Source organism: Amaranthus tricolor, chromosome 6 (assembly GCF_026212465.1).
Source record: "Amaranthus tricolor cultivar Red isolate AtriRed21 chromosome 6, ASM2621246v1, whole genome shotgun sequence".
Taxonomy (NCBI): domain Eukaryota; kingdom Viridiplantae; phylum Streptophyta; class Magnoliopsida; order Caryophyllales; family Amaranthaceae; genus Amaranthus; species Amaranthus tricolor.
In genome coordinates, this window is record NC_080052.1 from 28,249,190 (window position 1) to 28,264,714 (window position 15,525).

At 29.4% G+C, this 15,525-nt stretch overlaps 1 protein-coding gene across 1 annotated transcript; it reads right to left on the bottom strand.

Moving 5' to 3' along the window:
* Positions 1 to 761: 761 nt before the first annotated feature.
* On the bottom strand, positions 762 to 12,621 carry LOC130815289 (L-ascorbate oxidase homolog). Its single transcript, XM_057681705.1, has 8 exons — positions 12,275 to 12,621; positions 7,324 to 7,433; positions 4,684 to 4,954; positions 4,183 to 4,285; positions 3,707 to 4,052; positions 2,625 to 2,990; positions 1,949 to 2,027; positions 762 to 1,303 (listed from the first exon to the last, which is right to left on the bottom strand). Exons 1-8 carry the CDS (start codon positions 12,419 to 12,421, stop codon positions 1,091 to 1,093), a joined length of 1,635 nt encoding a protein of 544 aa, XP_057537688.1. The 5' UTR covers positions 12,422 to 12,621; the 3' UTR covers positions 762 to 1,090.
* Positions 12,622 to 15,525: the final 2,904 nt, after the last annotated feature.

Genomic DNA, 15,525 nt, shown 5'->3' on the forward strand with positions numbered 1-15,525 from the left:
ATTATGCTATGTGATAAAAAAAACATTTGTAAACTAATAGTTAAACAAAAGTTGGTATTATTATAGGAAAATACACCAATAAGAGTATTATTCATGATTAATCAAAAGTTGGTATTATTGTAAGGAAACTAACAAAGGTTTGTATTATTAACGGTAACTTTTCCTTAAAAAAATATATACTCCCTCCTATTCTCTTTACTTATTCCATTTGGTTTTGGCATATTTGTCATGCACGTTTTCAATCTTAAACATATCTAATTGTGCTTGAGTAAAAATTATAAAAAGCTGATATAAACAAGATCCCACATGACTATTTTGTAACTTATAGATTAAGAATAAATTACATAATAAGATTGATTGATAAATAGTGTTGAAAAACCAAATGGGACAAGTAAAGCGAATAGGAGGGAGTATAATCTTTTATATGGTGAATATGCTAATTTATTGAATTATAAAATTATGCAAAAAAGTGAAGACCAAATCAAACATTAAAAAATATTAAAATTAAATTAGTGGAAGAAAGTATGAGATCACAATTATTAAAAAATATTTAAATAAAATTAGTAGGAAACATATGGAGAACATAAGAAATATTAAAATATTAAAATGAAGTTAGTGAAAAAATATGTGAGAATCATAATCATTAATAAAAATTTAAAATGGATAAGGTTAATTATGTCCACAATTTACGATATAAAAAGAATATTCTTTAGGAGAATAATCAATAAAACAACTTAAAATAACAAATGGGAACAATTTTAAGAAACGGAAGGAAATATTTAGCAAAAAATTACAATGAATTTAAACACCAATAAATTCAAATATTTATTTCATAAACAATGCAACTAGAATAAACGTTCTCAAATTACATTTTTTGCAATACACTCGGGGAGGTAAGGCATGAAACAATAGTTTCTAATTACACAACTTAAGAATCCTCCTCCCAAGCCAAAAACCCCTCCCATATTGCCATAAAGCTTATGGCAAATTTTCTCTGATAATCGCGGATCTAGTAGACTAACTAATGTCACACTCTCGTGACTAAAATGGACTCGAAAAACTATCATACGTTAATAACTAAAAAAGATTCTCAAAGAGGGCGAGTATGTCGCCCTCTTGCCCGACCACAAAGGAGGGCGTTTTTAGGGATAGGATACTCGTCCCTTAGAGAACGAGACGGAGTATAAACTCTCATGTAAAATTGTTGTCCTAAGTACTGTCTTACCCAATTCTCTGATCTTATGTTCCACATTCCTACATTGTCCAATGACATGTATATCGCTGTCCACGCCTTTGGATACACCTGCATACATATACATTTCTATTGTCATTCATATCTAACATGAATACTAACTAGTCTAACTTCAACTAGTTATGAAGGATTGCCCCGGTGGTTTTTGATTTTTACTAATTGAAACTTATGTCATGCAAATATAATCGCGCTAGTCTTCTATCAAATGCTATAATGCTTAGAAATTCAAATTGTTGATGCAAGTGATGAAAGTCGGATTTTTTAGCAGATGGATGCTGGTTGGTTTAACAGCTGTTCAATTGCTAAAGTCTGTTAGAGTATATAACATATTATAGGGCCTCAACTATCAGTTTAAGCTTTTGGTTGAGTTAGTTCCTTGACATAGTATCAGAGCCAGTGCGACAAGAGATTACAGGTCCGAATCTCAACCACCCCTCATTTAAAGTGGAATATTCAGGGTCAGGTATGAGGAGAGCCTGTGTCGCATCCACATTTCTAACCCAAAGACTCTTATGAGAGGGGGCGTGTTAGAGTATATAATGGTTTGTTTTTGCTTAAAAGTCGTTTACCCAATGCTTGTTTGGTTGTTTGATCAACCAAATAGCCATTGTCAAACATAGATGCACGCTTGCTGTGTGCAGGTGTAAATGTTTCAGACTCGACGACAGGGTAAAGGGTGATACCCTGCTAGTTTACCTGAACAGTGGAGCGAGTAACTGCATCTCTCAAGTTATAGTTGGCTCTGTTCCTAGGAGTCCATGTACCACCTTCCATCCTGCTCGTCCAAAATAAAACAATGTTAAAGCATCTATCACACTTGTTCAACTCGATTACTACCTCCGTCCCAATATATTTTGTACTCAAATGTCCCTTATAGGAGTGTTCAATAGGCCGAATAAGGGTCATGCCGGGCTTAAGTAATTATGGGCCGGATTGGGTAAGGATCCTTTAAACATAATATGCAAAGCCCGATCTGGCCCAACTCGAACCATTTTTATTACTAAAAATTATTTTAATCCCCATTTATCAATTTATAACAATTCAATTATCATTTATAATAATTAAATTGAAAAAATATCGATAATCTCCATTGACATTATCATTTATGATATTTAAATTATACATTAATTATGTTATTTACAAAGGTCCATTTTCGACCATTATTTAAGTCCTTTATAGTCCATTTCATTTTAATTGTAGTAGAGCCCTTTTTGGCCCGGCTCATTTTCAGCCCATCCCTTACAAAGCCCTTCTAAAAACGGACCAGATAAGGGCTCAAAATGGAGGCCCGACCCATTGAACACCCGTAGTTTTAGTACGCTCAGGATTCAGTTCAGAACTTTCACCAATCAAAATCGACTTTTGCACTTACCCAACAACAAAGAAAGCGTAACCATCAATGTGGTAAGACTGAACATAGTCTTCTTGATTCTGGAACACAATCTCGATGAAACTTCTGTAATTAGTCTGCAACACTGCGGTTTGTTGATAGGCAGGGCGCCCTGTCGGGTAACTAGGCATACTATTGGGGTAATAGACGCCCTGAATGTTGAAGTAGTCTGCCAATTTTAAGGGCGTATCTGCCTGGACATACGACACACTGTTGATTGCGTATCTCTGCCTTCCGTTGATGTGTGCTGCAGAGTTCGCAAGCACTATGGTTTGCTGTACTTTGATCAAGCCGTAATGGTATGATCCTTGTGGATTCGGTCTAGGACCACTTGCCGTCAAATTCATCCTGTGTTTGAATTGAAGTAGAAGATTAGCATCTGCATGATCTTACGAAGTGATCAAGTTCATAAAAACTGATTTTTTTACAAGGAAAAAAAGGGTGCAACGAGAAAATTTTGTGATAATCAACTGATAGGAAGACATCTTACTTCATTGAAGAAATGCCTAGGAATCTATACTGATTAGAGGTGTTCAACAAGCCGGGTCGGAACGGGTCGGGTCAAAATTTAAATAGATCGGGTCGGTGGGTTATGTCAAATGTTAAACAGATTGGGCGGGTCAAAACACGTTTAAATACGACCCACTTTGATCCGTTTTTAAAAGCATAAAATAATTTTTTAATTACACTTTATGGCCCGTTGAGTCAATTCTACTATGCATATAATATCATATAAAAATAGAAAAAAAAGTGGTAAAATATTTTTCACAACCAATTTGTATAATTATTTGACCCGACCTAGTCTGACCCTTTAGACAAAGGCTTGTCAATGATCCGACCCGTTATTGACCCGACCTACTAATGACCCGTTAAAATGTGACCTATCCGGTTGAACACCTCTAATACTGATATACAACTTAAATGGGGAACTCTCTCAAGACAAGGTTAAAGTTCTCATTTCGAAAGATTGGACGGCTACATGAATCAATAGATTAGTTCTAGTGGCACTCACTGTAAGGTAGCATCATAGGCCTGAAGTTATGGGGTAGCATGAAAATATCTACCTGAAAGATTTGGCCTGATTGATAGACCAACCAATCTGCGTAGTAGGGGCACCGGGGATAGGACCAGAGACTTTCTTCCAAGAATTTCGGTAGTGTAGAACAGCGGTGTTGGTGAGTACACGATTAGTAAATCGTGTAGAGACTGCAACGTAATAATCATCAGGGGCTTGATCAGCAGTCACTAAGACCGAGTAAGACTGTCCTAAGTGAATGTCAAGTGAAGAGTAAGTGGTTTGCAAAGTATGAGTCCCTTCAATCTCTACTAGCTTCAGCTTGTGCCCTGCAATCCTGAAGTTGATCGATGTTGCAGTTCCCACGTTCGATATCCTAAACCGATAAGTTCTCCCTGCAAGTTATGAGATACTCAATTGAATTCAGCATCTGTTACTTACACAACTATTGATTTTCAGCTCTTGTTTCAATAAGGCCAGAGCCTGCCTAGGACATGGCCCGGGTTGTTTTAAAAAGATGATCACCTTGTTCAACAGTGAAGGTATAACCATTCCATCCGCGACCATTGATGAGAAGACCATCGGGCATAGGGAGGTTGCGACCCCTATCTAACAGCTTTGTCAGTTGCTACACGAAAAAGTACATACATGAGGCATAAAAACAATATGCAAACTTGTAGAGCTTAAGTCAGGGTCGTTCCTGATCATAGGCAAGACAGGTTTTTGCCTAGGGCCCAGAGTTAAAAAGGGTCCTAAAATTAAAAAAAAATGCTAATTAATGAAGTAGACACTTAAGAATTTGCAATTGATGAGTAGTTATTTTATCATTTAAGAATTATATGACACGTCTACATTTTAAATGCTAATTATAATATATAGGGTTTGTCTCTGTTATTTTTCCAAACACTCATTTAAGTTCAAAATAGACCTCCATAGAGAGAGCCCATTTCTTTCAGTTTGCCTAGAGCCATACAATACCAAGAACGCACTAGCTTAAGTTGGTTGATGTGAATGATATGAACATACCCTGTGACTGTACTTGTACCAGTCACCAGCAAGAAGAGTGAAGTCTCCAGCAGGAGGAGAGAAAGGGACAGGAATACGAGGGCGACTATAAATTCGAATGGCTCCATATCCACCAGAAATCTTGTGAAGAGCAAGGGAAGGAAAATAAAAAAAGCTCCCAATTTGATCTTTAGCTTGGAGGATGTATGTAAAGTTCCTTCTTGGTGGGATTGGACATGTTGTTCCTGGCATTCCATCTTGATATGAGTTCTTCCTTTGTTGCAATCCATTCCTACATTATTGCACCCAAAATTAATCATCTTTACATTCATAGTTAGGAGATGTTCTGAGCATATTCAACATATTCGACCGTACAGGCCCTGAAATATCGGAGGCCTCAATATTGAATTACGTAGTATATGTTAAGTGTTTAAACATATAAAGTTGTTAAAAATTATCATAATTTTCAAAATTACACAAGCCTTCAAAGAATTTTTCAAATATTGCTCCGCTCCTGCATATAGTTAGACACAAGTTTCTACAAATAAATCTTTTTATTGCTTAGGTTTTTTGTATTTGATCACCATTTGATGACCTCTATTATTTATTATAGAAAGTCCCAGCTAATATATGAATCATGTTTCGTTAACAAACCAAAAGATAAGAGACTTAAATAATTTTCTATAAATAAGAAAAATATATGTTCCTACTTCCTAAACTCAATATCATATAAAATTTTAAAAAATAATTAACTCTAATAATTTTATTTATATTTTATCTTATTTTCTTAACACATACATTAGTGGTTATATTGAGGAGGGTAATTAGTTGATTTTCAAAGGATTATTTATAGTTTTATAAGTAACTTATAAGGTTTCATGATTAGTTTAAGATTAATTCACAAGAAATATGTTGTATTGCCGTATACTTCTTTATGAGTATGAATTGTCCACTTTCTTTCATCTCTAGACTCTAATTATAGTTTTTATAGGAGGAATATTGGGTTTGATGATGATGAGAAATGCTCTATTGCTCTTAGTTGCTTATTTTCTACCCTATATTACATGGACTCTTAAGCTCATGTACGACTTGATTACATATTTTAAGTTTCCGACTTAATTATTTGAGGAAAAAATTCAAGATTTCTAAAATTGAACTGCCTAAAAGTCATATTAACGGTCCAACACGAGTAGTATTTAAGGTATAGTGATAAATTCCGGTAATAAAGTTTCAGCCTATGTGACTTGTGTATATAATTACTAATTATATACTTTAGGGAATGTTCTTGGACAAAGTAAAATTTGAATATTTAAAAAAAAAATAGAAATATAAATTTTTATTTGAGACAATTTTATGATAAGGCACATTTTATATATGAATTAAATAAATTTAACTAATCTTTAAAAAAAATTATTATTTTGAGCTTGTTTTATCGAGAAATCGACATCTCTAGAATAGCTCAAATAGAAAAGGTTATTGCTTAGTGCCTGACATTTGTGATAATAGACATCACGTGGCCCATTAGGTGGATCATATGCTATGTTCCCTTGCTTTAATTGACTCCAGATCTAATAGCATGCTTGTGGATCCCACACCACTACAGAAAGCCTAAGATTAACAAATTACTAATCCTATTTCTTTTTATTTTTTAAACCGCAATGTTGTATTATATTTGGACAATAATAATAATTGTTTAGAGAAATTAAAATAAGGAAGAGAAATAAAAGGCAAATATTTATTATTGTACAGGAAACAAGGAAGGGAGGAGAAAGAGAAATAAAAAAAATTTCGCTCAAAATTTTTTTACTTCTAAAAAGATTGCAATCTTAACAAAATTATTCTAAGTATTTTTTCTAAATCCTTCCTTTTCATATACTTTAATTACTTTCCTTCCTTTTTCCTATTAAGTTCTATCCAAATATAGTGTAAACCGTAAAAGACTTACCATTAACTTATTTACAATAATAATCTATCAGAGATGTTTTAATAAATGGTTATTATTTAAAGTACGATTGGTTTAACTAGTTGAAGGTATTGATTAATGTAGTAATCATAAAGTTAGATGTTTAAACTTGCTTAGAAATATTTTATAAAAATTAATTGTTAATTGTTTATTAAGAAAAAATATAAATCAAAATCTTATAATTGAAAATAAATCTATCAAAATAGTCTTTTAATTTTAATTCAAAAATCAACTTTTAGCTAGCTTAACAACATTTGTTATACTACAAACAAGCAAACAATCGAAAATCCAAAGCCAAAATATTTTCTCTATTCTATTATACTTGCTAGTTGACAGTTGTTACTAATAGTGACATTTTTCTACACAAACATATTACATTCAGGTGCAGATATTTTAGAAGGGTGGAAACATTATACATAGCACTACTACACTCCCAATATTAAGCTTGCCCAACTAGCCACACTTTGAGATTCATATTAATACTACACCATAGGAAACACGAGTATTAATAGCGGCCAGAAAATACAGAAATTGCATCTACATTTAATGGTGGACAGTAAATAGCTAAACGTACGTACGATCGATCTATGAGCTTGGTACAGTATAGATTTCAAGGATGATAAAGAATCTAATTATATATGGAATAAATAAATACTTGTAAGAAAGACAGATAACTTTAAAGAATAATAAAGAGTTACCATGACAGTAGGAAAGGCTCATTCAAGTAATTATGAACACTGATGATCAAGTTGTCATTGGTCACACAGTCAATCTGTGGCCCTGGAAACTGCCCATTTATCATTATCACCTGCATTTCCATCAATAATCAATAATCGTAATTTGTAAATCATTATAAAAAAATAAAAAAAATAATAATAAAATCAAAAAAGATAAATTAAAATCACAAAAAATTTTCATCCTATCAAATCCTACCACATAAGTGTAATTTGTTAACTTCACAAATTACCGTTATTTACTAAGACTTCCTCGGATCCTGATTTATACATACCATTACAATTCACATCATTACATATTCATATGTTACATAGAAGTATATTACTCCAGTACCTCTATTCTCAAATACTTTAATTAATTGCGATATTTTGTAAAGAAAATTATCAGTATCAATTATAAGTATATAAGTATAAATGGTATTTATTAAGAGCTATTTATTGATAGAGTATAAAATAAATGTTATACAAGTATGTCAAATCACTATAGAATTATCTGCATAATTAATTACATGTTGATTTACACCCATAAGATTAAGGATGCCATAATGCACTTTGAACTCCAAAAATCGATATGGGCTTTCGCAATTCATGCCATTTACAAGCATACACAAAACAAGAATAATAAGAAGGTTAAGAAAATGTAAGGTTGAGAACCAAAGTGTTTTGGTTTCTATCATTATTGTGAATTTATGATAAAAATGTAGAAAATATGAAGGGAGTTGGTAAAATACAAGTAGGGACTAATATTTATGGTGGATCATATCACAGAAGCACCGCTCTATGTTAAATACTACTTCACGAGTGGGGGTTGTATGGTTGAATAAACTTTTTTTACTAATATACTTCTATTAGTTTTTTAATGTAATAATTTTACTACACATCCTATAATATATAACTAAGTACCTTTTCTAGAGTTGTTCCAAGACATCCGAAATTTGTCCGACTTTGTAATCGAATTTAATTTGACCAAACTTAAAAAATGATTTATAATTGTGTAAGATTCAATGTAAATGCAAAACCTGATTTCAAATAGACCTAAAACATTTAACCTGAAATCGATAATCCGAATAATCACCTCTAACCTTTTCTATACTTGTGAAAAAGTACCATATCACACAATATAATTATTATTTTTTAACTAATATACTAAACGGAACAAAAGATAATATTAATAACAAAAGACTAACTTTAAAAATAAAGAATAGTACAAATAAAAGAAAATTATTCCTATCTCTTTTGGAGCATGCCAACTACACAATACTTTTGCTTGTGAAGTTCTGTCTCACTTACATATAGTACTCCTAACTAGTAATTCAACTAATCTACTTATTATATAGAGTCGTACACCAATTTAGAATGTAAGATATAATTTCAATTGATTATTAGTGAGCGGAATAATGTTATTAAATTTTTGAGTATTTGATTATTAAAATAAAATGATTTTAAATTAAAAAATATTATGAAATTTTCATTTAGAGAATATGAGAAGAAAAAAAATAAGGGACTTAGGCAAAAGGTTTTTTTGCTAGTTTTTTGGGTTGTTTTTTCGTTTAATAGTTGTTTAAAAAAAAGTATTTTGATAAATAGTTTTTAAGGCAATTAAAAAAAATTTAAAAGCAAAACCCAAAAGTTATTCTGTGTGATTGTATGGCAACTAAAAATTAATATTTTCTTGACAATTGACTTATCCAATTAGTTAAATAGCTAACAAAAAATATGCTAATAAACTGTGAAACAAGTCTATTAAATTAGTCAATAATCAATTGTTAAACATCATGTAAAGAATACATGTACAATTTATACGATTATTATCATATTCAATGTATTTCGCTCATATGAACAGGTACAACTTATGCATAAACGCATAAGTTGATAAGCTATCGTACATAGTGAAAGTCATGTCATTATATGTAAGTCTTAGGATCCATTTTAGAGTCTCGGTACCATCCTAGCTTAAGTCCAAAAATCCAAATAAAGCCAAACACTAATCAGATATTGGTAAAAGGAAGCTAGGACCCAAAAGAAATACTCCATAGTCACGGACACGAACCCACACTGATCGAGCTCAACTGAAAAAGGGTTCAATTGTAGTCACATGTTCTTGTTGAAGAGCTTAATTATTATTTAGCTAGTCTCTTGAGATACCGTTACTTTGAGAGACGTATTTTAAGTTCAGTTCATCAAAGATTAATGTCTACTTATCGTATTTTTAATGTTTATTTACCGTAAACTTACTGTTTACTTTTAATATCTTAAATGTCTGCTTACATCATTTTATAATGCCTACTTACAAAATTTTAAAAAATATATACAATAAATCAGCCTAATTAGAGATAATCTCTCACAAAAATTTAATTATTATTACGCATATGTAACTTGTCTCGGATGAAAGAAATAGAAGAACATTTCATGTCACTTTAAATTAGTTACGTACTAATCAATTCTAGAAGTGAATCCTCTCTTAAGTGGGTTATTTTATTTTAATTTTTTTTCAATTGCCCAGCCTATTTCTTGAATTCTACGAGTTCCAACTATATAAAGTGAAAATTGAATTAAGATCATTGTTCACCATAACCAAAATTTAAGGTTTTAATTAAAAAAATAGAAAATCAATATAAAAAAAATAATTGATGAATTATAATCTTAAAGTTTTAATTTTTTGCGAATTATAGTTTTAATGTTTATTTATTGCAAATTACAGCCACCAAAGTATCAAATTTTATAACATTTAGGTCAAATCACAAAATTCCGACCACCAATATAGTGGGGATTCTGCAATTTAGTCTGAACGTTATAGACTTTAATACTTTAATGACTTTAATTCGTAAAAAAATATTCATTAAAACTATAATTTATAAAAATCTAAAACTTTAAACAGTAATTTACAAATTATTCAATAAAAAATAGCGGAAAAAGCCAAAACCTGTTCATGGTTAACATTGCTCTAAATTTCACAAGTAGTGCACTATTTCAAATAAATATAAATAAAACAACTATAATACAGCTAAATTAGACAGGACCTGTCAATAAGTTTGTGTTTCTAGGAATAGGGGCCTATTTTATTTTTATGATTATAAAATAAACTAAGGGATTGAAAGAGGTATAGTAAATCCAATTTAAGATATTGTCTGAAAATGTAAAATTTATTTCAGATAAAATTTAATAATTAAGTCGGACATTTCTGTTAAAATTTGATAACTAATTTGTTCCATGCTAAAAAAATAATGCTTCGACTAAACTTAATAGATACACATCTATTAATCTGATTTTGTTACACTTACTACAATAAAATGTTTGAATTCAGCGTCTAATATTAAGAGGAAAAAAAAATTACTTAAAATAATTTAACTTTTTATTGATTTTTCTATAATAATCTTAATTTTTTATTAACTATTAATAATTTCAACTATAAAGAGTATTTGTTAAGAATGCACCAAGGTAACTTTTTGACTATACAAGTCATTTTACAAAAAAATAAAAAAGAATCAAGTAAGTTTATTTTTTGATTTTAACTTTTAATTTTTAATATTTTGATTTTTTATTTGAACTAAACCGATCACCATTCAGGCAACAATATTTTTAGGTAAGTGACGCTAAAATTCAAATTATTCATTATTAATTAAATGTTGAAATTATTATAGGAAAATCAATAAATGGTTGGATTATTCTAAGTAAATTTTCCAAAAAATCTATTGTTGAGAATTAAAAAATGTATTTGGAACCATTTTCATAGAAAAAAACATAGCAAATAATGTTAAATAGAGGAAAACGAAAAACATAGAAAATTGAGATTTTTTTAATTTTACTGATTAGAATTGATTTTTACTTATCAAATAATTGTTTATTATTACTAAGGCTTGTTTTTGGGAATGATTGATGGAGTTGGACAAAAAATATAAATTAGAAACGAGAGGCATTTTTATTTTTGTACAATTACAACTTACAAGCAACTTTAATTTGTCTTGTATTGTTTAAATTTGTGTTGATCAAAATTAACTTTTGGTAAAGCTAGATTTCTTTAGATCTATCCCTTTCACTCATTAGATAAAAGTGCAAAGTTAGAATTTTAAAAGATTAAAAGATAATTAACATAAAAAATTGGGATTTGCGTACATTTTTGTAATAATAAATCTTAGTAATAATAAATCGTGATAAATAGAAGTGAATAGAGGAATAGATATATTTTTTTTCAATAATCTCTTATGTTGATTTGTCTAGATCTGTATCGTAACTAACCCGCATTGTTAAAAAAATTTTATTTTATTTTATTTTTTAGATGTATTTTTTATTAATCTAACGAGTTACTGTTAAATACGCAAGTACACTAATAAAACTATAGAAAGGACAATTAAAGTAACCAATATCCAAAATTTTCATTGTTTTATTCCAAAATAGAAAGTTTATCCTAATCAAATAAGGAAAAAATAACTAAAGCTTCACCAAAATGAAATTAATTAATACTCCTAAATCAACTAATTCCAATAATTAAAGCAATATTTAAAATTTGATTAAAAGGTAGGCATTGACAAACTCGTGATCTTATATGGAAAAGTGATAAGCAATATCATAATTTAAAATGACGCGAAATAAATAAAACAAATAAGTACATTACAAAGTCATCACACATAAGCAGGGTCGGCCCTAAAGGTGGGCAAGAGGGGCCGTCGCTCAGAGCCTCATGTCAAAAAGGCAAAATTAATGGTCATAGAAGTTCCGTATGAGTTATAAATTACAAAGGAAAAGAATTTCAATGTGCTATTTCGCTCGAGGTCTCAAAATATATATAGGGCCGGCATTACAATTTGAAGACAAAACTATAGTGTACTATTTTAAGATTAATTAAGTACATTGATAATATAAGTTGAACAATAAATAAAAATAAATAATTAAAAGTTAAAAGGTATAAAGAACTTACTTGTTGCTTAACACCCAATGGATAAATGAAGCCATAAGTGACTTTCCAATCGTAAAATCGATATGGGTTTCCACCATTGATGCCTTTAACTAGAAAAAGACACAATAAAACTAAGATTGATGACCAGATTAGTCTTTTTTCTTTCATTTCGATCTTTTTTAGGACTTTTCTCTGTTTTGAGTAAGCTTAATTAGATCTTTCTCTCTCTAAGATGGAGAGAGAAAGATAGGGTAGGGAGAGAGTGTGTGTTTGTAATTGGAGTGTTCGAAGTGGAGCAAGAAAGTGTAGGAAAAAGGGAAACTTATGCTATAACTATACCAACTAGCCCTTATGGATCCACCAAGTCACTAGCATCCACTTAACAATTATTTATGCTATTTTTGGTCTAAAATATTGATTATAAAATACCCCATAAAATAGTCTATTTGTATTTTCTATGTTTCAAATCAGTTTTAACGTCAGAAAAAATGCACTATTTATTCTTCACTCTTAATTTGTGATTAATTTTTAATTTATAGGTTAAAACATAATTAAGTGAGATCTTGTTTGATTCGTCTCATTGCAAAGATTATTAATATCAAATTTTTATAATTTTTTCATTATACAAACTTAGGGATATTAAGAATTAAATAGTGCATTGAATTACATGAGAAAGTAAACATTGCAAGTAAATTGGAACGGAGAAAGTATAATAAGAGTCGGATCTCATTTAAGTTAGAAAGTAAGGGTCATTTTTCTCAAAAGAAAAGGTCTTAGTAAATAACAATTATTTGTAAGGTCAACAAATCACCCTTATGTGGTAGAATTTGATAGAATGAGAGTTTTGTTATTTTAAGTTATCTTTTTTTGTTTTATTTATTTTTTTATTATTATTTTTTTTTGTGGTGATTTTACAAATTACGGTTATTGATTAGAATATTTTTTTTTCAAAAATACTGATTTTGTTTTTTTATGTAACTTATCTCTTCTTTTATTCTACCGTGCAATTCAAAACATAAATAAATTGATGTCTTAACTCTAAAAAATATTACAAGGTTAATTATATGAAATAAATAAAATAGTTTTTATGTTGTTAACTTGTAATCATTTTGTTCCTATTTGAACATAACTATAAGAAATGTTCACATTAACTAAGAAAGTAAAAGTCTTATATAGATCAATTCATCTAACACAAATTTTAGTGAGGATCAATCTAATACTTCATAACAAATATTTTTAATGATTACTTTTTACTGTATACTTATCTAGTAAACATACTTATTATTTTAACACCTTTTAAGATTGATTCATGTTAAAATGATGTTGACCAAGCCCATATAAGACATTTTGATTAAAAAAGTTGAATCTTTTAGAGGAGATATTATTTTATTAAATTATAATGTTAATGGAAAAAATAGTACGGACCATTAGCATAAAAATATATATAACATTATTGAAATAATATGGAGATCACAAATATTAAAAATGTTTAAATAAAGCTATGGAGAAACATATAGGGGCCATAAGCATTATTAAATTATATATTTAAAATATATAAAGACTGTAAGCATTAAAATATTAAAATTAGGATAAATAAGACTAATTATGTTTAAAAATGTAATATAAGTAGAAAGCTGTTTAGGAAAACAACAAATAAAACAGCCTAAAATAAAAAAAATACACAATATAAGCTCTATTTATTGTAATTCCTAGTCCGTCCGCAACTTTTCTCGTCTTTTGAAAACTTAAAACACATTTTGACCCTTGTAAACTATCATATTGTTAGTGAATTAGTCACTATATATAGATTTATCCTTGATTGTTTATTTCGTTGCTTAAATATGAATAATAATCGATGAAACTTTCACTAATTTTTGTTTTAAGTTACAAATAATTTTTAAAAATAACTAGTATTGTATGACATCGGCTCACTATGAGACGGACTCATATATTAATTTATTATTTAATTAATCACTTTAAAATTGTAAGTAATTTACTTTAACATACTAATTACTCATAGACCAGTCCAATAAAATTGATTTTACTTTATTCACTATGAGACTGTGTTATTTAAGAATTTGGGTTAAAAAATGTTATTGGAGGCATAGATTGTGATTCTTTTAGTTGCTTGATTTTGGGGGGCCTTAAATGAGTTTGAAGTTTAGATCTTGATGACTAATTGAGTTATTATGACATCCAACTGGACAATGGATTGAAAGTGTTTTGGGTTAATTTGGGTGGTTGACTGCCAATTAGTAAAGAGTCAAGTAGGCGCAAAAGACTAAATAGCCTTTCCATCTTGATTTGCGCCGTAAATTGTTTGATCATTAATTCGAAGTTATGTTCAAATCATTTTTGGGCAACTTGTAGAGGGTTTAATCTAATTTGTCAAACAAAAAATTAATACAAGCTACATGCATATGCATATGACATGGCATGGCAAATTGTTTATGAATATACGTTTCATAATCAGTGAGTCTTACTTTTTCATATAAGATTTTAAATTCAATTTTATTATCTTATAATATAATATGTGAAAAAATTGCTTCAATTTAAGACAATACTTTCAATTTCTTATTTTTCGTTCCTCTTCTAGATAATGTCATTTTCAGTTAATATATATAAAGTTCAATTCAATCAAATTACATTTAATTTGAATGAACTTGCATGTCCTAAATATTGTTAAAATGTAGTTTTACATAATTCATGTATGCTTAGTTTATCAGGTGAGTAAAAAATGTTTGGCAAAACAAGCATCATTTAACTTGAACACATCTAAATAGTATTTACACTCAAATACCATTTTTTTTCTTTTTTATATTTATTCATGAATAAATAAGATTTTATTATTTTTAAGCCAAAGATCATTTATTCATTTACTAAATAGTATTAAAATAAACAAAATAATACTTATAATTTGCTGTCATTTTAAATTTGCTAGGAGTATAAAAATAAAAAAAATTAAATTGAGTATTATAAGAAGTTCATAAGTACTGAATTAAGGAATAGCCAATACGTAAGCCTTTATAAAATTCTAAAATCCCAAAAATGATGGGCATCTAAGATCCAGAAATGATGGCAAGAAATTTAAAAAAATGGGGAGCAGAATAAGTTTTGACCAAATTTAAATCACCGCCAAACACTGACCACACTGCCTCAAATTCAGGCTGCCCATCACATGTCTCACTTAGTCGCTGTGGCCTGTGACAGTGTGACTGTGACTACAACGTTTATTATAAATATATATAATATTTCGCGCATACAATCAACAA